Source organism: Geospiza fortis, unplaced genomic scaffold (genome assembly GCF_000277835.1).
Source record: "Geospiza fortis unplaced genomic scaffold, GeoFor_1.0 scaffold98, whole genome shotgun sequence".
Classification (NCBI taxonomy): domain Eukaryota; kingdom Metazoa; phylum Chordata; class Aves; order Passeriformes; family Thraupidae; genus Geospiza; species Geospiza fortis.
In genome coordinates, this window is record NW_005054306.1 from 11,792,789 (window position 1) to 11,817,698 (window position 24,910).

Genomic DNA, 24,910 nt, shown 5'->3' on the forward strand with positions numbered 1-24,910 from the left:
GTAAGAACATTTATAAGATTTACTCCTTATTTATCTTTCAGGAAATCTTTACACTCCTCCAAATACTTCAAGTAGCCCTTTTATTGAACAAACAATGCCTGCAAGGCTACAGAGGAAGCCCAAAATAAAAACAGAGATATCGGCACATTTCTCTAAGAAGGACAGCTTTTTCCATTTAAGTTTTAAATGGAAGAGGGAAGGAAGAAGAAAAGTCATAGCAGCCCCTGTTACACTGCCTGACAAACCCATCAACAGGGCAAAATGTGGTGTGAACATGGCCATCAACAGAGTTAACAAGAGAAATGAGCCTCTTACAGTCAGAGCAAGTAGTGGAGATCTGTAATTGGAATGGTTGTCTTTAGAAATACAAGAATACACAATTTCTGTGGCTGCAAAAAAGGGCAAAGGGTAAGAAAGGAGAGCCTTGGTTAAGAGACATAAATTCACTAAGGTTTCAAGAAATGATGGCAGGTTGTCAGTAATAACTTCCTTTGTCTTTTCACCCCAGGTCAAGAAAGCAGTAAGTGCAAAGGTTGTTTTCAAGATACAGGCCAAAAAATGGGTCCAATTTAGCATACACCTAAATTCCCCTGGGTTTTTCATATTACCTTCAAGTGTGGGAAGAAATATTTGTGAAGTGTAACTGAAAATGATCACCCCTACGGAGACCAAGAAGTCCTCAAATTCAAGGGACATTCTGAATTTTGCCCAGGACCATTGATCCATTTGTGTGAGACAGTAAGTTATCACTACAAAGATGATAACAAAATGAACCAAAGAGCAAAGCTGGCTGAGTTTGGAAACAATTTTGAGAGTTCTGATAAATATACAAGGCAACAGAGTAACAAATGCAATTACAGACCAAGTTTTCTCAGTCACAGATACATACGGGAAACTGTGAGACAGCAAGTTCCCACTAGCAACCAGATACAAAATACATGTCATGATCAGTTCCACCACCTGGGTCACATTGACAACTACGCCACCTACACTGGGAGACAGCTTTTTGCAGCAGGCATTTGCAATATCTTCATATGTGTCTCTCACTCTTATCAGTTGTCCATCTTCATTTTCTTCATACAAGCAAGCAATTAGAATTTTGCCCGTGTAACAGCATAATGCTGCAGCCAAGACAATAAGAAGTAGACCACTGTATCCACTGTGGAGGAGAGCATACGGCAATCCTAGGACAAATATTCCCTGAAGAGGAAGAAGAGAGGGAAAAGATAGCACAAAATCCCTTGGGCAAAATGTTTACTCTCAAACCCATCCTCCACTGAATATTGCTTTCACCCACCTGCATGGAGCAAGTACTGCTTCATTCTGCAAAGTAAGTAACAACCATGAGAAATGTGTTTATTTATGATAAATGAAGTTACCGGCAAAAGTAACTACTTCTATCAACACACATGTAATGATAAGCTGGGAAAATGAGAATGTGACTGAATGATAGAGTCAGCTTTCTAGTTAATATTTAACGCTGATGTGATTAGAAGCACATTTTAGAAGGTTCGTGGTTAGTTATTCAGTCAACATGCATATTAATGAAACAGGTTCAGTATCAGTAAAATTAAGCATCTGTAGCATCATCTGTACAAGTTTCACTCCAATTAAAAATAGCAGTGCAGATAGATTCAGTAATGACAATTCCCTTCAGTCTAAAAATTTTTAACAGACCTCTGGAGACAAGATGGCATTAGAGTGCATCAGACTATGCTTGTGCTTCCTCCGCAGCTTCTGGCTGCCTCACACGGCCTTTGTTCTTGCTAAGTCCTCTGATAAAGTGATTTTTCTAACTGCTGAGATTCTAGACTGTGCAAACTTATTTAGGTGTTTAAAAATACATGCAAAATATTTTTTTACTAAGCAATTTTTCAAAAGAATATACTTTTGCTTGTTTTATCCATTAAAATAAAGAAGGAATTTTACTTTCACAGAACATTATGGGCACTTCTTTGTCTTTTTTCTTTCTTCTCTGTATTAAGGGACAAATTACACTTCTCTGTGGTTTCATTTCCATCAGCACAAAACCAACAAAACCCTTGAAGAGTAGTTCTTAATAAAAACATCTAATTTAAGAAAGATGTTTTTGTGACATTTCTCTTTTTGTGTTAGCAACCTGAAATTAGGAATTCCACATGAGTCAGACTGGTCAGGCATTTTTATTCATGACAACTGAAGAAAAGTAAGGAGGAAACAAAACACAGTTATGCAGAAATCCAAGTAGTTCTGCAGAAATTTTTACTTCAATATTTCTTACTGCACCCATGATGAAATCTGAGTAAGTTTATTCATGTCTTTTATTCTGGCCTTACAAAAGGAGTTGATTTGAACCAAACATTTAGATTTAATTTCTAACCAAACCTGAGCAACCCAATCTGCTCTGGAAAACCTATGAACCCCCAACAAAAACCCCTGCCCACAGAAGGAGTGACCCATTTTCTCTCCCCTCCTGAGTGGGTAGTGCTGTTGACCTTCAGGAGCCAAAGCAGAAGAGGTGAGCTTAATGGCGTAAATTTTAATCTTAGGCTTCACCATCCACAATCATGATCACAAGGGCATGTGGGGAACCAGTTTCAGGCATGCTTCTGCCTTCTGTGTTTTCAATCAACTGCCTCAGGTTTTATCCCTATCAGACAATTTCTGTGAAGACAGTCTAGGAGTCCATCTCTGATCAAGCTCATCAAGAAGACAGGTGCCTGTCTCAGCTTTGTAGGGCTCATACCTAGCATCCCACTTCTAAGTGATTCAAGTACTCCCAAGCCTGATCCATAAGGAGGGCTCTGAAGACAGGCATTTTTTAAAGCACTAAATAATCATTGACATATAAAAAGTATTCTTCTTCTCTTCTAGCCACAAAATTGCCATTCTTTTTTTGGGCAGATTGTGGGGTGAGCATCAATCATGAAAGAAAGAAATCTTTAAATTAGAACAGTGTTTTTTCCCTAAGCCAATGAGAAAAACAGAGTACCTATTATCTGAAAGAGCAGCATAATTCACCAGGCTTCACTCTAGAAACAGGTATATTCAACTTTCAATTGAATTAGAGTGGGAAAATTAAATACATGCACTAATATATTTCAGTTAGAAAGGTCTATTCCTTTATGTGTTGAAACAGAAGTACCTCAGTTATTATTATTGAAATATTAATAAAGTCATTTACCAGATACATTTTTGGTTGTTTTCCATGACTTCATTTACAGCATTGATTTTTTTATAAGTCACAGATGCCGTTTCACTTAGGAGCTGGCACGTTCAACTACACAGCTTGTGGTACTTAGTCACCCAAATCTCTCCACTCAATGTCTCCATTCTAATACAGGTCTCATCACCCAATTACCTTGCAGTGTAATTAGCATTTCTTTTGTACAGGAACTTCACATAACTGTTCAAAATTCTACCATTTTTGCCATCAAGAAGCCTATTTTCTCAAAAAGACTAGATATCTGGCTGCATCCAGGCTGCAGGTAGCACAATTGTAACAGTAGCTTTTGATATGATGCCATTTTTAATCATAGCTTTCACTGACTGGAAAGTAAGATAGCTGCCTAAAGAAGTGATTTTGGTTTCTTTCCTATGAAAACAGTCCTTGGAGAACATTTGCATAGCAGATTGAATTTAAAAGCATTATAAATAAACCGAGTCTATGAAAAAATCAAGAAGATGAAGACACAGAGTAGTCTTCCATGTTGACATAAGAACAATGATGTTTTCTCATTCAATGCAGTTTCTAACAAGCTTATCTCATTTGTTCCACACTCAGAGTGTTATTATTTTGCTGTCTAATCTGCAACTGGCAGTTCAAACAGTATCTGTTGACCCTAAGGGTCACTGTATAATTAAGCTGCAGTAAGTGTCAGCACAGGCCTTACCTACAATGGCTTCTCCCCTGATGAATTCAGTCTGTTAAGGACAACCAGCCTCAGCCTCAACCAAAGCAGAAGACTTTGAGAGATGTTATCACAGCCATTTGCAGCCCTCCCCACAGGTGCCTGTTTTTCCATGCTTAATTGTTAGTTTAATCAGAGCATAACATAATTCTGACCTCTAACATCTCCTTGCTGTTGTTTATACCAATAATTTAATTCAGTATCTAACACACACAACAGGCTGATAGACGTGGGAGATTTTGGGTTGATTTTTTTTTTCATTTTGTGAGTTCAGACCTTATTAAACAAACCAATTTTTGCCGACATATTTTTTTTTCTTAAAATTACATAACAGGAGTATCCCAAAGTTTAGAGTTTAGAATTTCTAAATTGAACATTTCTACAGAAACTCTAAGTTTTTCTTTTAGCTGATGTCTTTGACATATTTTTTTCCAGAGTTTGTATACCTCAGTTCTCAATTACTAATGAAAACAAGCATCGTGGACATAAGTGGTTTTGCAGCTTTTTGGATATAGAGCATGGTTAGTGGAGAGAAATGAGAGACCACTGACTATGCCAATACAGTAAGAATGTCTGTAGTAAAAGGACAGTGCTTCTTCTACCTTTCCAGGAACTTCTTTTTCCTATTTAAAATAAAAAATAGTAATAACAAAATCCTACAAAATAACCAAAAATGTTGCTAATGATCACAGGAACTCAAAGAACAAATGTAACTTTTCTAGACTTCAAAACTCATTTTGTATCTGCTGTCCTGTTCTTACCTTTCCAAAGCAATATTTTTTGTTAGGACAATTGCCTGAACATTATCAGGTTTAAATAGTTTAGCTAAAAAATATCTTTAATAAATTATTTTACTATCAATGTAATATAACAGGTACAGGCATCAGTCTGTATCCTCTGGCTTGCAGCTGTTCAGCAACTTTAGAGCATTGCTAAACGTGACTTTTACGTGGAAAATTCCTCCTCCATAAAGAAATCCTTTCATGGATGTTGATGAAGGTGCCTTTTGTGCCCCTTTCACAAGAAATGAGAGCACAGAGAATGCAGATAGAGCATGGCAATATTTCACTGATTCCTTGCTAGTGGTAAAGGGACTCAGGTAATTCTTGCACCACTTGTCATTGCACATGTTGTTCAGCCTGACCCCAGCACTTGCATTTATTGAATCTTCTGATCCTGTGTTCTCATGCCCAAATTATGGCACAGACAGCCTTAGCTGTGAGGCATCAGTTAAAAATGAGCAGCAAAAGGAACTGTTCCCTAAATTGCCTCATAACTCAGTTTCAGCATTCTGTCTGAGAAGAGTTTCTAGTCTGAGTGGTTTTATTTCCAATGATTCTAGAGGAAAGTCAAATGTGTTAGCTCTAAATATGCTTTTTTAAGGTGATCTGTTTATGGAATAGAATATCACAGGGGAAAAGCACTCACACATCTGGGGACAGAGGAGATGGAATTTTTGAAACAATCCTCTATAGTGGAGCACCTTGAGTGGTTGTATTATTCACCATCACTCCATTCACCCTGGGTGGGAAAGAAGCCCAAACTTGCCCAAGAGGCTGCATCTTCCCTTGTGTCCCAAGACAAGCTTGCAAGACTTGGGTATTTTCACCCTAGACTGAGGACAGAAGTGCACTGTTCTTTGTCAATCACTGTGTCTGAGTGGAGGTCCTTGTCAAACACCCAGAGCAGACTTAGCTGTAGGCAGCTGGGCCGATGCAGGAGAAAGGACTGAGGGCTCAGCTGGTGACCAGACTTTGAAGAAATAGCAAGGAGAAGAGAAAAAAGGGCATGAAAGAAAAGAACAGAATCAGCTAGCAGCTCGTTGCCTTGTCAGAATACCCTCAAGCAGAAGCATCCAGGCATGACAGGTGTCACCAGGAATCACCAACCCACTTACAATTGGTTTTGCAAAAAAACAAGGAAAACAGGAATTCCAAATTACAACTGCACATGAAAACACTGTGCTGATGGTTTGACTACAATGTTTGAACTACACGTGTGTTTTCCACACCAGCAAGGCTGGCTGTTCATTTAAAAACACCTGACATCTGGACCAGTGCTGAATGCAAAAAATGGGATTTCTGCTATTATTATAGCAGTATGATATGATATGATATGATATGATATGATATGATATGATATGATATGATATGATATGATATGATATGATATGATATGATATGATATGATATGATATGATATGATATGATATGATATGATGTGATGTTGTGCTTCTTTACCTCAGGGCAAGCACCTCTCCAAGGAATAAAATGTGTTTTAAAAAATTGAAAAGTGAGCATGGACAGGCACCCAGAGAAAAATATCAAAATTCCTTAATATTCAGTTTTAATGCTTTTAGAGCCAAGTAAAATATTCTGTTTCATAGGTTGTTTTAACCTGAAATATGACAATTTGAAAAAACAAAACAAATTGAAAGATAATTAAAAAGTAAAGAGGATCAAATCACAGTCAGAGTTGAGGCATGCCAAAAGACAATGAAATTACATGGGGTGAAAAGCAATGCTAAAGAAAAAGAATAGAGAAAATTATTTCACTTTAAGACTTAATCATATGGAAAAATAAATTAAGAAATGAAGAAGAATTTAACTGAAAACTATTCCGTTAGGACAATTCTCTTATATGCAGAATACATGCTGATATGCCAGACTGCCAAATTAGCTCTGATTGCCTTTCTCACCATCTGTAGTTACTCCACTGGAATGGTTCATTTGAGTCTGACTATTTTCCCCAACTAGGCATTTGATTCCTTGCAGGAACATGGGTTAGACATATAAACTATACCAGAATGTGTCCTACCTGAATCTTCTTGGAAGAGCAGGAAGATAAATGCAAGATACCTGCTTCTCAGTACAATTCCACAAAATATTTAATTATGTTGTTTAACATTTGTTGCTATTTGAAATAAATAATTTTCCCAAACAGATGCAAGCCTTTGTGGCTGTCATATTTATTCAGAGAAGGAGCATTATTAGTAATAAATTTAAAATATTGCAAATTAGTAATAAATTTAAAAATATTGCAAATCCCTTACTCTCATACCATGATAAGAAAGTTAATTGCTTGTTGACCTCTGTGGTCTTCCTTTCTCAGCCATCACTGTGATCACCAGTGATTTTGTATCTTCCAAACCACTGTTGACTACATTGAATAATACTGGACCAAGTAACCCCAGGTTACCTCCTAAACACTACTAGAAACTCATTCCTTTGCCAATACATACATATTGACAGTTACTTTTTGGGAACCTGTCACTTAGGCAGTTGTTAATCCATTTAAGATGTACTCTGTGGTTGCACTAATTTTTAAATCAGCATGTTGCGTATTAATGTGTCAAAATTCCTTTTAAAAGTGTAAATATATTATTTGTCTTTCACTGCCTAAATTACAATGTCATAAAAGAATTATTTGAAGTGTGTTTAATAAGGACTGTAAGAACTCTTTCTCCAGAAACATAATGATTGACACTAATTACATTTCTAGCTTTTTATTCTCAATCAATTAAAACATGCAGTAACAATTACATTCTTTTTCTCAGCACTGTTGCCAGGTTTCACTAGTCGGAATTTCTATGGTTTTAAAAATATTGGGATGATATCCACAATCTTCTGAAAATTCCACATGTAGTAGCAAGCATTGAATAAGAAAATTACCTGGTCAGATGTGTCTTTTGTTATGTCTCCCAAGTGAAAACTTGCTGGGCATTCTGCCTTCAAAATCCTATTGAGCTACATTTTAACATCCATTTAAAATGTGGTTAATTGTCCAAGCTTGGAAAAATTAGGCACATCAATTTAAAATTCACACCTACCTTACGATAGGTAATTAGCAGAGCTGAGATGAATTTCCTTTCAGAAATGTCTATGCTGAGAACGAAGTGTGCACACACTGTAGGAACTCTGAAACTTAACTTTTCCATGTCTTATGCAAAACAGCATAATGCCTATCCTGAAAAATTACAAAATACCACACTCTTCTCCTGTGCTATGAGCATGTCCTCCTGGTTCTCTCCAGGAACTACTTATGAACAGCTGCATCTACTTTTCAGAATTAGGAAGATCTTTAGAACCTCCTTCTACTAATGTAGAAAATCAGTGTTGGAAAATTCAGTGAGAGATCTCAGAGAAGATGAAGGGGATCTTACAGTAGAAAATCTCTATGTTAATTTTCCCCATTCTTACATCCACATATTCTGGTGTCTGTGTCTCAGTGACTTGGCCAGGATCATTTGTGTGCACCAAGGGGGACAAGGGATGCCATCAGTCCAGTGCTCATTATATCTCTGGTGTTCATCTTGGATAGTGATGACGAACAGATTTTTGATTTACCCTCTATACTCTTCTGGAACCAATGCAGTTTTAGATATTTTGCCTCTTTATTTTGTCTCTTCCCTCATAAGTATTAGTCAAAATTCCTGACTTTTAACAGAAGTGTTGTTTATCTTATTTGCATGTTTTATAAATGCTACTCGGTTCCCTCAACTCTTATCTATAGGTGAGTTTTTCTACTTCTCCTTTTAAATGAAATCACTTATATGCTGCTCCCTAGCAGTCAACACATACCTTCCCTTTTCACTTTGTTCTGCTGTTATGGCTGGTACTTTCAGACAAGCATACACAGTCACATAGATAGACACACATTTCCATTTATACCTAATTTTTGCCATTATTAGTATCTCTGTTTCAAATTTTTACACTAAACCTAACCTCTTTTTTCCCTAATTCCTAAAAATTGCTTTCTTACTGTCCTAATTACTGGGAGATGCATTATTTCCTCTCATTGTTACTGTTCATAACATATAATTATTACTCTCACCTTTTATTTCTCCCTTTTGCTATACATATATTTAAAAAAAATAATTGATATATCTACTTCACTCCTGAAGTAGGAGGGATATTAACACATTAGTATAGTACTTCTTAATTATAAGATGTGGCTTCTGGACATCTCATAAATTCTTGTTAAACAACTTCAAAGTTTCTTTCCCAATGAACTGTCTGTATTTATTCTTCCTAATCAATTATCTCTCATAATTTTCTCCGGGTTTGAAAAATTCACTTTTGAAGTACCAAGTAAATATATTACTGTCCTCTGTTTTCCCATAATTAATGTAATTAGATCCTCCAATTTGTTCCTCTTTATCCAATTTAATGAGGCCCAAAAGAGAATTATCTTATGCTAGGTTCAATACCTTTTGTGTTAGATAATTATCATCTATAATTCTTAGAAACTTCAATGATGTTTTACTACATACTGCATACAATGTCTACATAGGTCTTTAAAAATGAAGTCACCAAGTTTTTTCTTTCCAGACAATAGCTCTAATACAGATAATCATCTCTGTAACACAGAATGCCATCCTCATTTCTTTTGCCTATTCTTTTTAGGTAAACATGCTTTATGTAATTATTTTTAAATTCTGGCTGCATAGATCACCATGTATTTGTAATATCAGTTATATCTTATTTCTACTCTGCAGTAAGAATTTCCATTTCCCTGACTGGCTACCCAAACCCCTGGCACTGCTCTACAGATATCAGGAAAAGAATTCATCTACTTTCCCTCTCGGTTCACAGTTTATTCCCAGCTCAGCTGAGATTGAATTCAAAAATACTATGAGCTGTTCTGTGGAAAACTTCAAATATTGTCTATGGCCTGTCTGACCTTAGCAGCAGATCCATCTCCTCTAATGTCAGTTAAAAATCTTCTTTAACTTCAGGGTTGGTTGAACTAGACATCAGAAATCTTGTTTTTCCTGATTTTTCTTATTCTTTCCCTCTGCCAGTGCCAGGATGTTTCAGCTGCAGAGAGGACAGTGACTAAGGTGTTTATTCTGTGATTAATGCCTTCAGTTGCCTTATATACTGACAGAAACTTTAGAAGTGCTTACCTGTCGATCCTTCCTGTACCATAAATAGATGATAAGGCAGATATAGGCTGCTCATGAGATCCTGTGATAAGGTAAGCAGGTAAAGAAGCTGAATGGTCTACACAGCAAAATGCATGTGTCCATTTGACAGAAGCCACTGATTTTTTTCTCATTTTAGTGAACCTATTAGTCTTAAGAATCTCTTAAAGATAAGTGGACAGAGGAAAGAAAATGTCTGGGAAAATAAGGGAGAAAAATTGCTGCTATTAAATGTGACAGCTGCTCCCATAGGCTTTGCTTGGTTTAAATATTTGTTTCAAAACTGAAGTATGCTTGATGCTTAATTCTTCATGGTTTGATGGAAAATGTTAGTTTGCATAAATCCAGAGCTCTCTGCAAGAATGAACTGAATCTCACAAAGAAAATTTCCCAAGCAAATTACCTTTTAAGAAAACATTCTTTTGCTTGGTCTCAAAGGAGAAAGAAGGCTTTCATAAAAAGAATGAGGGTTCTTACTATGTGTTATGTATCAAAGAAGAAAAAGAGATGAAAAAAGTAAGGCAGTTAAAACTAAAACAAACATTATTCTGAAAGTCAGTTGCGGTGAGAAACATAGGCTCCCTGGCTGCTTACTTATTTCTCTCATTATAGACCAGGATTTCACCTGAAGGCAGGCATGTGATCCAAACATCCAGCACAGCAATGTGCGAGTTCCACAAACCTACGGTCAAAAAGAGCTTGAGGGGAAGCAGAGGGGGGCTTTGGGAGACTACAAGCAAAGCAAAGCAGTGGGGAGTCAAATAACTATATTTGAGTGTTCACTGACATAACAAAAGGAAGAATTAAAGTGCATAGAAAGTTCAAAATCAGGCTGTGAGAAAGCATTTGGCTCATTAGGAGTTTTCTTGAATGCTGCCTGGATGGGACAAGCCACAGTTCAGCAATGCTGAAGAGGAAATGGAAGAAAACAACTCCAAACTACAAAGAACTTTACATTGGGAAAAAACCTTATTCACCTCTGAGAGTTGAAAAGGAAGCCAAGTTACATCTATTAGAAGCTGAGTTATATTTTCTGAACACTGGCATAGGATTTGTTGTCAATAAAAAGTGACTGGATCGTCCCCTGGTTGATATTATCCTGTTCTTTCCTCTGCACAGACCCAACCACCAAATTTAGGTGGATTCTTACTCAAGCTATAATGACTTCTAGAGTTCAGTATATAAAGGGGAAATTTGTCTTAGAGCACAGCCAGGGGAGAATATAGTTAATAGTCTGGATGAAGGACAGAAATAGTGGTTTAGGTCTCCAGAAATCAGCAAAATGATACAGACTATCATACTGTATTCCTCTGGAATACAAGAGAAAAAAATGCTGGTTTACCATTAGACTGTGTATACACAACAGATTTCTACTGCTTTTCCTCACTTAAGCTCACTTAAACTTTAGTGGCATCCCTGAAGGCTTCTACCTTTAGGATAAAAGAAGCAGGAACTGATTTTACTGCCTGATAATTGGTCATGCACAGATAAAGTTGAGGTTGCAAATAAATCCACATAAAGGAGGTATCTCTGTCCTACAGTAACATAATTCCTAATGTTTAACAAAGTAGAATAATTCCCCTAAATTCAAGTAGATTAGACAAACATTCCCAAACAGGCATAATTAATAACAAAGAATAAAAATAAAGGTCAGAAAAGAAATATGAGTGGGTTTTATGGCATGCTGTGAGTAATCATCACAAAAGCAAAGATAGGTAAACTCTCATTTAAATAAAAAGAAAAAAATTAATACGGTTCTGGATTGTGAAACCAGGCATATGACATATAAAATACACCTTGAAAACATCTTTTTAAGGTCTCTAGATGTAGAATACTTAAAATATCACTACGTGAAGAGTTATTTCTCGTTCTGTTGCACGGAGTGTTACAGAGGTCCTTGACCTCTACTGACCCATGAAGAAAAGGACTGGAGTTACAAAATAACTAATATTCCTTTTCTGTGTCTGTTTTGTTTTATTTTCCTCTTTTTTCCCCCTTTTTTTCCATTTATTTTCTTAGTCTGGAGTTGCGCTGGAAAAACAAAAGTTGAGGGGACAAACTGGGGACCTTGATTATTTGTGACACTTGATGTGGACCTCAGGTTTATTCTTAACTTTCACATACAAAAGCTGCCTGTATGGGATGAAATAAAAACACTCCTTTCATTATTAACACAAAGATAGCTAAGCATTTGCTGTAAAAGTTTGTATATAAAAAAAGACTTTGGGTTTTTCCTTAACCTGAATTATTCTGATAGAGCAGAGAAAACTTCTCAGCTCTTTTGGATCTCTCCTTTGTTCATGCTTTGGTGCTGAGATCTGTAGTGATTTCATATTTGAGAAATTGATTTCAAGGCTGCATTGAGTTTCTGTTCCTTTCTCCTAAATGACGTTAACTTCTTACATTCAAATTTTTAGCAAAATCAGAATTTTTTCACAAGGTGTAATTAATGAATTTTAGGTGAAAACTCAGTGGCTATAATTGAAGTTACTAAAGTGACTACTTCCTTTACTGTCTTTGGTACCCAAGGAAATTATCATTTCTTAGCATCTATGAACTGGGCTAATCTCACCCAACTTCTGTCTTAAACAGATGTGGAATGAATGAGTGCACACAGCAGCAGAAGAGACACACGTGACAAATCTGCCTTGATTTGATGCACACCTACTAGGAACAAGATTCTTAACTTTTCCTTCCCAAACATAGCAAAAAGTTAAGTTATTCCCAGAATCACAGAATATCTGAGTTGGAAAGGATCTGGCAACTCCAGAAAGGATGGATAGAAATAAGGATCACCAGGTGACTACTTGTTCCCACAGTGTAGGGTACTTGTTTTAAGTTTGGGAATCTCCATCAGAGGTATGACAGATGTCACTCAGTCATCTCTAGAGTCAGGTGAGTTCCTTTACAAAGGCCATGAGATGGTGGAGTGCCCTGGAAAAGCAAAGGAAGAGTAAGAAGCCAGATAATTTGGTAACATGACTACACCAGGGGAAGCACGAAGAGGGCAAAGTAGGGCTGTTAGGTAAAGTGCAGAACATTAGAACAGAAGGCTGTGAATCATGTGAGGTAGAAACAAGGGGTAGGAAAATATGATGGGCAAGAGGATGTGAGGAAAAATGACTGGATATAAAAAAAACCCCAACTCTAAGCATAAGACAGGAATAAGGAGAAAGCTAGAGGGAAAGTATGCATTATGCAGCTTTCTGATTAGGAGAAGAAACCTTCAGGGGTGGAATGGCAGCTCCTCACAATTTAGAAGATAGTAAAGAGTCTCTGAAATTCCATCCTCGGAGCAGAGGGAACCCTACAGTTTCGTAAAGGTTATTTATTTTTAGCCTGAGATGACAACAACAGAAAGTATAAAAGGAAGAGCTCTGAGAGCAGTTGGTTTTCCAGCCAAAGTGAAAGAAATCAGCAGGAAAGTAAAGGCAATAGGGGCAGGAGTGCAGAACTCATTTCAAACTCCAGATTCCAATTAAATCTTAGAAGGAGATTTTCAAGTCCCTCAAGAGAAGGTGGCTGAGGAGATGTCATTTGGAGTTGCAGAAATCATGCAGACAATGAGACAAGAGCAGGGGTTCAAAATGTAGTGAGATAGAATAAACTTCAGTGACAGCTTCTAGAGTGACAGTAAAATGAGAGCAATAACACGCTTTGTAACAGAAAAAAACCCAAAACTTCTTTTAAACAAAATAAACAAATTCCTTATAAAAATAAGGTATATTGAGTCTATATTGCATATAATTCTTATTCTCAATCCATATTTTTTTCAAACTTCAGTAGAACTATTCACAATTTCTGAAATATCCAGACTCAGTCTGAAATAATTAAAGTAGAACAGTTTTGAAACTGAAAAGAAAAAAGTTCTCTACTTATGAGGGAAGAACTAGACTGAATCAAATATGATTCTGGAGGTGAAAACAGCAACAAAACCATAATGAATAGAAATATCTATGTAGAGCAAAGAAAAAGGCCTGAAATGGCCATTGTTACTCATAACATAAAACAATAAAAATGTTTATTGTAGAGACTACAAAACATTAATTACTGGTGCTGTTATTTGTGTTAATTCAAGAAATGGACTGAAATTGAAATGGATAGCAGACTGTGTGTATGAACTGAAGTGAATGTTTCCTGACTTTGACTCATATGTTTACATTTTTGAGAAGTAAATATTAAATTTCTTTTTTTTGTTAGCTATTTAGTAACAGAGCATTGTACATATGGCAAAACTAGTGCCACTGGCCAAGAATACAGAGCAACATTGCCTTCCAAGAAACATGGTGTATGTAGGGAGAAGAGGAAGAAGACATACAAATAGAAGACAATTTCTTTTATTAAGCTTTGGGGGTAAAATGTTTTATACAGCTCACTGTGCTAAAACTAGATTACAATATATCATATTCAATACTGTGTTTAGGGTTTTTTATTTTCTCAAATAGCTCCATTTGCTCATTCGGACAGAGCTTGTACCATTTCAATGAATCTACTGCTGTCAGGAATTATATACACTGAAGTAAACTGTAGATTAACCTTCTATGGATTGTGTAGAAGAAGCTTTGCCATGTGGAAAGTCTGCTAGAGAAACATCACTATTTCTGATTCTACCAGCACATTATAATAATTCAGATGTCCTTTACTTTCAGCGTTAAATTCTCATATGCGCTTACAAGTGCTGAGCTTGTCAACTTTTATTTCTTGATCAACCCTAGGGCTCACTCTTTTTATTTAATAAAATATAAGTTCCTTTCTGCAAATTTGCTAATGGAAGTGAAGGAAGTTTAGAAAAAACAGGAAAAGAATATCATACGACAAAATATTCTACTTTCTGCTGCCTGTCACTCTGCTCTTGCTGTCTTGGGAGGAATGTTATCCTGGGAGAAGTTATATCACTCAATGTGGTTTATTAAAACAAATTTGCTGAGGTCGCATACATCAGAAGTTTAAGAATAGGGGCAGAAAGAACATTTTTAAGAAGAATGTTTTCCAGTAGTGATAGCAGGTCAATAGCATATGCTATAGAGAGGAACAAGTATACAAATTATCTCAGCCACAGAAAGCTGGTGAATAATTATAATAGGTAATTTAGGCTTTGTTTTGGAAGTTAACTGTCAAATGCAACATCACAACAATGAACAAATATAACAGATACAGAAATTCAAAGTTGCCTAATAACAATGTATTTAAATACCATGTGACCTGCCATGAATTTAAAAAAAGAGAAGGAAAAAATACACCATCTATTTTAATTCAACTTGTTTAAAATTCTTGCAGGGATTGAAGACACCAAAGAGTATGGTAGATCAATTTGATTTCAGTATAGTGGCAAAGTACAACAGCTATTCCCTTCACCTGAGGGAGCCAGAGATCCTTGTTCTGCAACAAGTTGTGTACATTGGGCTCTTCCATGGAATAAAGGGATCCTTGCTTTTAGGCAGCTGACAGTTACTCGATCCTTTGTTTTTGGTAACATTTATTATTTCAAAGAATATAATTTTCATAATGCCACTATCCATTTGTCTTTGAGATCATATTTCTGTCATTTTCTTTCCTGGCCATCTGGATTTTTAAGATGGAATGCCCATTTTAATGGCTGAATATTCTAAAGGTACTCTTATCACATTCTTTTGCTGATTTATCTTATGCTCAGCCCTTACAATGAGCCTCAATAGCTAGAGAATCAATTTCTTATAGAGAAAAGAGAGGAAACTGAATCAAATGTCAAGCTGATTTATCACAGGCTACATTTAAACAATCATTATTTTGTTAAGAGTTTCTGTAAAATAGGAAACATTTTGAGACTCACTTTTAAAATTGCTTTCATTATTGGAGCACCTGGAAGTCCTTGAATGTAATCCCATAGTATAAAGCAATGGGCAAACAAAGCACAAAAAGATGGCGCCTCCTCCAAAGTATTTAAAATACAGAGGTAAGATAACAAGAAACAAATTGTCCTAAGGTGACTTCATGATGCTTGTATCCCAAACATCTGTTCTGGTTTTGCTGGATATTAAGTTATGCACCTTTAAGACTGGTTCTGAGAGCAAAGGGGGGACAAGAAGTGTGCTGTCTGTTTGCAGAAGCTGCACGTGCGCTCCCCCATCCTTCCCATCCTTCTCCTGGACTGTGCTGTCTGCAGCATGGACATTGGGAGAGAGCTCTCCTTTGCTTCTTAGTTAGTTTTTGGGTTTTTTTTTAGCTAGCTGAAGCAGAGAAGTTCCCCTGACTGTGGCTTATCTTTTTCTTGGAGCTGTTCAGACCTGCTTTGGACCAAAAAATCCCAGAAAAGCACTGGGAGCTCACACCTGTGGCCCACCAGGGCCCAAGACATGGCATTGTCCAGCACAGGAGGGATGGATAAGAGACGGAGTGAGCCGAGCTACAGCCCACAGCAAGGACTTTGTGAATTTACCATCCCTTCAGAACAGTGAGAGATTTTGTTGTTTAATATTATTAATTTTTAATGTTTGTGAATGTAGGGGCATAGAATATAAGTAAATAAAGGTGGGATAGAAAGCAATCTTAGCCCCTAAAGAGTTGCAGCTGGGCCAATTATTTAAGATTAGGAGCAGGCCTGGTGTTAACAGGCCACAGCTGTAGCCAATAAGAAGAAGAGTGCTATAAAAGAGTGGATTGGTTGGTTGAGGGGATCTGGAGTGGGTTGGCTGCTGTCAGGACAAGGAAGGGTCAGTGCCTAGAGGAGCTGCCTATGAGAACCATTGAGAAGGTTTGAAACTCTTGTAATAAGGAGATGATAATATAGAACCTTTGCAATATAATAATACCATATGAATACTTTGCTTGTTAATTAAACAGGTTTTTTCCACTTGTCTCCAAGGAAATATTTTCCCAAAGCAGCTGGGGGAGGGATTGCTTGAATCTGCTTTCTAGAGGGATCCCTTAGGAAGTTTCCTCCCAAATCTGCCCTGAACTAGGATGCAAATACAGGCAGAGAGGGGAATCAAGGAAATCTTGAGTCAATACCAGATACTATGAGTCGTGAGAGCAAATAGAGGTTTCAATGTAGCTTGTAACTGTGCAATTTTCATCAAAAGGACATTTCTAAGAGTATCAGAGGAATATTTTTGTGTAAGTTTAAAGGAATGCTTGTTTAAGTATTTACCAAATTGAAAATGGTAATTGTAACTGGAAGAAGAGAGATCAAAGTCAATCGCTGCAGGAAGAATAATGGTAGATTATTATAGAAAAGATGAGCAACTTACACTTGATTTGATAGTTGAGGAGTTTCTTGCAAGAGCTGGTGGTCTTATGAGTTATGGAATTGCATCAGCTTTCCAGGTGGGTACACATGGAGTGAGCTTGAAAAGGTTAGGGAAAAGTGTGTTACTGTGGCCCAGATGGGGAATTATAAATGCTCAGAACAGTTTTAGCCTTGTAGATTGGTAAATCAGACTACATACTAGTGTGGTTTTACAGTAAAAATAAGCAGGACGTGGATCTAGTCTTAGTGTGAGGATGTAGAAAGAGGCCTGAAAGATGATGCCAGATGATAGGCCTGCATGGTAGCAAGGACAAGGACTTAGGCAGTGATGCCCATCTCCAGGGTGCTTTGAAGGTTCCCTAATGATGAAATGAAAACAAAGAGGCCTGGGAGCAGGAGGCACAATGTTCAGGTTTCTGAGGTACTTATATGTACCATTTATTTCATATGTGTTATGGGACAAATGGAAATGAACAAACCCTTTTTGCAAATATATGTAAATGAGCAGGTAAATCATACTCTGTCACTTGACAGACTGTCTCTTAAGCTCTAGCAACATCTCTGATGTTTGAATAATGGCAGGATTTAAAGCTTTTAAATGGAGAAGTACTTAAGCTGTGTGAGATATAAAATAGTTCAAATACGGGCAGACTCCTCCAGTGCATCCACCCAAGGATTTCTGCCAGTGTTGGAGGCAGTACTGTGCCTTGCAGGTACTGGAGTAAGGTGTTGGACCCAAGGATGGGTCCTTAGGGCTCCCTTTCATCTCAGGATCTTCTGTTATTCTAAGGCTCTATGTCCACACTAGGGACATCTGTTGGCTAGCTGAATTTGGCGGTTTGCTACAACAACTTGCAAATTCCAATTAATGCAAAAGTTCACGTTATTACTTGTTGGAAAGTACCACTATAAGGAAAAGAGTTGAGCTGGTCTCTGTCAGTTTACTTGCCACACTACTGTATGCTTACTTGCTAGTTCTTTTGTCCTTTTATATGCTGCTTCATGTAGGAGGATTTACATCTATAAAATAGCTGTTCTAAAAGATTAGTAGTAGAAGATTTTCCAGATGAAACAGTTTTTAAATTTATGTGACAACGGAACAGTCAACAAGTCTTCACTTACAAGAAATAGCCACTTGCAAACTCTCCAGCACTTTCTTTACCAGACTGTGACAAACTGAACATCAACCCCAGGATAAGTATGCTATGCATTGAAGTGACTTAATTGCTCTTAGGAGTCAACTGAAGATAATAGGATAGCTTTGAAATTTAGATGCTGAAATACAGAGATTTCAAAACTACAAAGCAAGAAGAGTTTCTGCTAAAGTTGTTGGAAATTATAGATAATTGGCATTGCTAAAATCAAGTGCCAAATATATACTTCCTTGAAATGTAAAGTTATAATTTGAGGTTCTGAACAGAATTATACATATTTCTTTAAGCTCAGCAGTGCTCTGGCTACTGTTATCAAAATAATGAAACATTAGACAGGTATGTCTGTAAAACTCAGGTAAAAATCTGTTAAAGATATAAGGTTATAAATAAATATTTTAAAATATATGTATCTCGCACTCAGTGGAATCAAGGTATTCAGATTTAAGACTGAGGTTGCATATAAATTCCACTGGTTGTTTGAGTATTTGGAATGCTTCCCTCTCATCTCATACGAGATAAAAATCGCATATGCTAATTAGCTTAAAAGAGATCAATATAATAAACTATATAGTAAAGTATATCAGTCATAGCCAAAATTCTTAGACTATTAGAATCATTTATGAAGGAGACACAGAGACACCTCCTGTAACTCTCTTGTGACTCATCTGTTAAGAAATGCAATTTTGAATACATGGTGAGGATAAGCATGATCGAAGTACTGCTTTAACTTCTAAAGATATTTTAATATGCCATTTTAACACCTAGAAGGCTTAAAGAATTGCAGTACTTTGTTCTGTTGCTTGTGTAATCAATGCATTTTTTTCTGGACTTCAAGAGATAGTATGGTGCTTTCTGAACCAGTAGTCCACATGTTGGGACTATCTGTATGTCCAAGGAATAATTTTGTGGACTAGTTATGTTATATCCCAGTTTCTACTTGATGGAAAATCTGATATGGAGTGGCTTAGGAAAACTGATCTGACACTCCTGAAGTTTCCATAATAGCTACAGTACACTATGCTGATGTAAATCCACTCAACAGTCCCTCCCTCACACCTGGATTTGCCCAAATAATGTGATGAGATAAAAGTCAAAACCTAAAAAACAGCAATTTGTATCCCATGACAATTATCCAAATATTTATTCCTGGAACAATTTTTGACAAGCCACCTCTCTATGTTTAGGAGTTCTGTCTTCATAACATTTTTTAGTTTTTGCAGCTGACCAAGGAAAAAGCAGACTGATGAAGTGCACTGTCTAATGTGATTTATGGGAATGGCAGTTAGGTAACTCAAAACCAGTCTGCTGCACTGTGCTTGCATGCCAAATAAAGAGATTTCTCTGAATTAGATGTTATTTCTTTGTTGCAGGATAAGACATTTTTGATAAAGAGCTTTTGTGATGTGAAATAGGGTTGGGAATAGAGAAGATATATCTCCTGAATGCAGCCTTCTCTGTACTATATGAATATGTGCACAAAGAAGTCTACCACAGGGTCTGAGCTGAAATAAAACATTATAGAAAGTAGTGATGTATGTCTGGAATATTTTTTTCCCCTCAAGAAAAAATCAGATGGGAAAACCAGAGCACAAACATTAGTTAAAGAGTCTTCTCCCCTAAAATATATCTTTTTATCAATTGCATTGAATAATGGTGACATTGTATCACAGAAAAAGCAGATCTGAACTTAGATGGATCTCACCAGGATTTTTTGGGGTCTGCAGTTCTGGCTATGAGGGTTTGTGGTTGCAAGCCTTGGAAAAATAAATTTGCCAGTACTGCCAGTGCATTTCAGCTAAAATCATACTATTTGGAATTTTTATGTGCACCACAATAGTCCTAGTATCTTGGAATTTCACTTTGTGCTGTCATTTTTTGACATTTCATTTGGAAACTCGATTTACTTTCTGGTCCTGGTTTAGATATCAGCATTGGCCATCGCCCTTCAATTCTCAGTACCACATCTTGATAGGAAATGCAGAAGTTAGTTTTTCTCAGATGTCTATAATTTAGTTCAGAGTACAACTTTAGCTTCAATGCATGTAACTTCAGCTTCAATATATAATGTATAATTCAAGGAAGTTACTGCCTTGTACTCAAGAAAAGAATGACCCTTGTTCTTATGTCTGGAAGATAAATACTTAAGACCAAGTGCTGCAGTTAAAATCCAAATGGCCATTTATCCAAACATGACTAAATAATTTAAGGTTCAGGATGAGAAGATTTATACAATTATACATCTAATGACCTGCTTTCTAAGCACACGAGTACTATATTTAGGAAATGTTAAATTTTTTGTCAATAAAGCTTAATGTGAGGGGTGTTTAGACACCCTTCAGATGTTTGCCTTTATATCTTCAGAGTCATGTCTATTAATTCTGTTCTTCAGCATCAATGTGTTTTCCAGCTAAGTATTTAGGAGCTGCAGTTATCTAAGTTAAAATGAACTAAATTGGAACCCAGTACAGAAATATGGTTATAAAGGCATGCAGTGAAAGATATATGGATATTCAGGTTTTAAAATTATGATTATTGAAGTCTTGAGTCCTTTCTAAACTAATGTGTAATATACAGAGTATAAATATAATAAGAAGGGTTATGATTACTGCTGCAATAATTGGTAATTTCTTATTGACACATTGAAAAATAATGATTAATAATGTTAATTTAAGTATTGTTATTCCTAGAAGCACTTACAGTAGTCAAGCACTCTATCATGTTTCTCTGATCATGGAATAAGAAAATTTCACCTGCTGCAGGTATTTCTAATCTTTGTACAACCTAATTTTTTGCAAAAGGAAGAGTATGAATGTGGCAACATTAGGTATCAGATGCATCGAATCAAGGAGAATGTTCAGCACAATTTCACAGTATCATTTTAGCTGGAAAAGACTCTAAGATCAAATTCAGCCTTTGACCAATGACCACCTTTTCACCAAGACTGTGACACTAAGTGCCATGTCCAGTTGTTTCTTGAACACCTTCAGGGATGGTGACTCCATCACCTCACTGGGCAGTCTGTTCTAATGCTTATCAATTCTTTCAGTGAAGAAAGAACTCCTAATGTTCAACCTGAACCTCCCCTGGCACAGCTTGAGGTTTTGTATTCTCATTCTGTCACTGCTTGCCTGGGTAGCCCCATGTAGCTACAACTGACTTTCAGGTAGGTGTAGAAAGTCACAAGGTCCCCCCTGAGCCTCCTGTCCTCCAGGTAAAATACCCCCAGCTCCCTCAGCAGCTTCACACAGGACTTGTGCTCCAGACCCTTCCCCGGCTCTGTTGTTCTTCTCTGGACACACTCCAGCACCTCAATCTCTGTCTTGTAGTGAGGGCCCCAAAACTGAACACAGGATTTGAGGTGTGGCTTCCCCATGCTGAGTACAGAGGGACAATCACTGGCCTGGTCCTGCTGGCCACACTGTTGCTTATACAGCCCAGAAGGCCATTGGCCTTCTTGGCCGCCTGAGCTCAGCTGGCTTGTGTTCAGCTGCTGTTGATCAGCCCCCTTGGTCCTTTTCTGTTGGACTGCATTCCAGCAAGATTTGATACATTATGTTTTACCAAACACTCAGAGAAAAACTGTGTAATTGTATTATTATATAGTATTTTAAAGACTGTTCAGACATCATAGTACAGAAAGTCACTTGAAGCTTTCTGGTAAAGTGGTTGACTTTTTTCAATGTTAGGTCCTTCCAAGACCTAAGTGGAGATTGACTCACAATGGTATAAACTACAGCTATAAATTACACAGTATAAATTATAGGTGAGATTAACATTATTTCACTTCTTCTTCTGTTTTTTTTTTCTCCATTCTCTTGTGCCCCTTCGCAACACAGCATAATGAATGCCTTTTAGTTTGCAAAAAGCTTACTACATGTGACTGGCAAATAAATAGTCTTTATTGTCCTTTGGTTCGGCTGTGAAATACTGTACCATTAGAATTTAACTACCTTCTTCTTTGTGACTATTGCTTTGCTTATCTATCCAGCACCACGGTACAAGTCATTGCAAATAATTTTGGCCTTTTACTGCTACATACAAACAAATGCAACTTGCATCACTCGGCGAGATGATCCTGTACATTTTCCCATTTGAATTAACTCAGCTTTATGGTCTCTGTCCTCACGCAGATTAACCAAACACAGGTTTTGATTTGCCTGTGCAGTGCTGGAATACGAAACATGTTTCCCTGGAAACTTAAATGTCTGAAGCAATCATTTACACATACAGTATCAGCACCAAAAGTGCATATTTTTTCAGTTCAAGTTAAGAACAAAATAAAAATATCTTCTTTGTTTGTTTGAAAAGACATATTTAAAACACTGTGAGGAACACCTTATATTTCGTTTCAGAGGTCAAATATTTAATTGTTCCCATAATAAACCTGGATTGCAAAATATTTTCTTTTTTAGACTAATTGTATTCACTGGAATAACTGTTCAGAACGTTTCAAAATTCTGCTGAAATATTTACCTCTAATTGCCATGCAAAACACTTCTGCCCTTTCCTCTGGGTAGGGCAAAACAACTGTCATTTTATCAAAGATTGTCTTCACCAGTCAAGAACGTTTGGATTGTTTTAATCATTCTGTTCACAACTCTGACTTTCTTTTCAAAGCTATTCATAGAAATTTCTTTAAACTGTTGTTTTCTACTGACAGAGGCCCATTCAATAGTCCCCTCTCTCTCCTCTCCTGCCTTTCCCCTTCCCTTTCTCTGCTTTGTTTCAAAACCAAATTACTTGCTCCCAATCCCAGGTTTTGGGAAATAGGAATGATACAAATGTGTGTACATAGATTCACATACATGGTTGCACCTGCACACAGTTTAATAATGTGTCATTAGGGCACATTGGTTATATTATTAATGAAACTGCAGTTTCCGGGCTATGCAACCTTCCTCCTTAGGAGGAAACATCAACACAGCTGTAGCCAACTGCTTTTTAATGCTAATTTCTAAAATATTTTACCAAATGAGAGCCATAGTAGGCAACACTAAATGTACTGAGAGTTTTGAGTAGGACCATAGTTACTGATCTGTTTGGATAATTTAGCTTGAATTTGTCATGATTTTAAATAGGCAACTGCATATTTGGTCGTGCTTTAAAATGTGTTATTAGTCTATTTTTTAAGTGAAACCTATATTATGAATTGATAACAATAATTTTCTACACAACAATATTTAGGATTTTTGGCACTTTCATGTGTTTACAGAGGCATTATTATTTTTTGTTTTTCAGAAAGGGGAACGATGGTTAGAGAATATGATTTGCCAAAAGGTCGTACAGAAAATATTGACAAAACTGACTTCCAGAATGAAATCTTGGCTTTGGTGAAATCAAATGCAAAACTCACAGAGACAATGGGCTCTCATCCCAGACTCTTGTCCTGACTAGATGCTGCTGAGGGAGTTTGAAGATAAAATGAGTTACTAGAATGCAGTTGGGGTATTTTAGTACTTTCACACTTTTATTCGCAGCTGAACACTTTCGGAGTATGATATGCTACAGTGCCCTGTTATTGCACTGGCTCTCATGTGGTGGTGCTCATGTTTGAAAATACACCAAGATTAGAAATATGTCCTTTTTCTCCTCCTTTGCAGAGCTAAGGGATGAACTGGATATGTAAACAAATACTCATCGACATAGTCAGACTTGTGTGACACTGGAAGGATTATTTTTCTATAATTGAAGTGGCATAAAAAAGTGTTCAAGCAACAGATACTGGGACTTAGATGTGTTAGTGGATGCTGCTTTCTTACTATGTCAGACAGAAAGTTAGTGGTAATGATAGAATTATGTAAGGAAATGAATCATGAAAAGTAAGAAAAAGATTCTGAAACATTTAATGCTAAATTTAAGGATTTGGAAAGATAGATAGTCAAATTCCACACAGAATGCTGGGACCAAATGCTTTACGTGTATTCAACCTATTTTCTTTAACACTGACAAGTATTATTACACTTCTTGTGCTTCGTGCTTCAATTTATTTCTAGTTTAACTTACATGTCAGTAAATTTATATCTGACGTCAGTCTGGCTCTTACCATTCTCTTTTTATTAGATGTTTACTTCACATTTCTATCAAACATCTCTGTCACTGAATTCAAATATGCTTATTAATGATAATGTTGGCACTGCCAAAACAGGTGCAATCACCACCCTTTCAATTTTACCTAATTTAAACCCTTTTTAAACTTCAGATAACATATGTATAATTTTTCCCTTTGGAACTCTGTTTTATCAGAGTGCTAATCTTATGCAGAAAGATTCAAATATGTGAGTAATAAATTCACAGAAACCTTTTAGAATACACAAAATGATGGTACAGCAAAGTGAAATACAGCAGGCTAAGAGATGACCAGGTTTTTCAAATGATGAGTGAAATAAGTGTGGAAATAAAAGGTTACCTGAATGGCATTTGTTACATTCCAGCCTGCTTCCCAGCTGGTGATCAGTTTGGCCTGGGCATGTGGCAAGGGAGCTGGAGACTTGTATTCTGGATCCTGGTGGCAAATATCAAGCTCAAATTTCAGGGGTCCATCTGGTCCCTCTCTGTTCTCGCTGTGAGCTCTGTTCAGTTCATCGCTTTTAGCAAAATTCACGTGCTCTTCATCAGTGTCTAGGCAGCTGTCCCATCTCATCAGTCCCAAAAAGAGAGATGGTGTTTCTCTAAAGCATTTGAAAAGAGATGAAAAAGTCTGCTTCAGGTGAGCCAT

The 24,910-nt window shown here is 36.8% G+C and overlaps 1 protein-coding gene across 1 annotated transcript; it reads right to left on the reverse strand.

The window, feature by feature from the left end:
* Positions 1-24,910, reverse strand: LOC102040427 (vesicular inhibitory amino acid transporter-like). The gene is made up of 2 exons (XM_005418528.1): positions 24,602-24,910; positions 1-1,200 (listed from the first exon to the last, which is right to left on the reverse strand). The coding sequence occupies exons 1-2, from the start codon at positions 24,908-24,910 to the stop codon at positions 49-51; spliced, it is 1,461 nt and encodes a 486-aa protein (XP_005418585.1). The 3' UTR covers positions 1-48.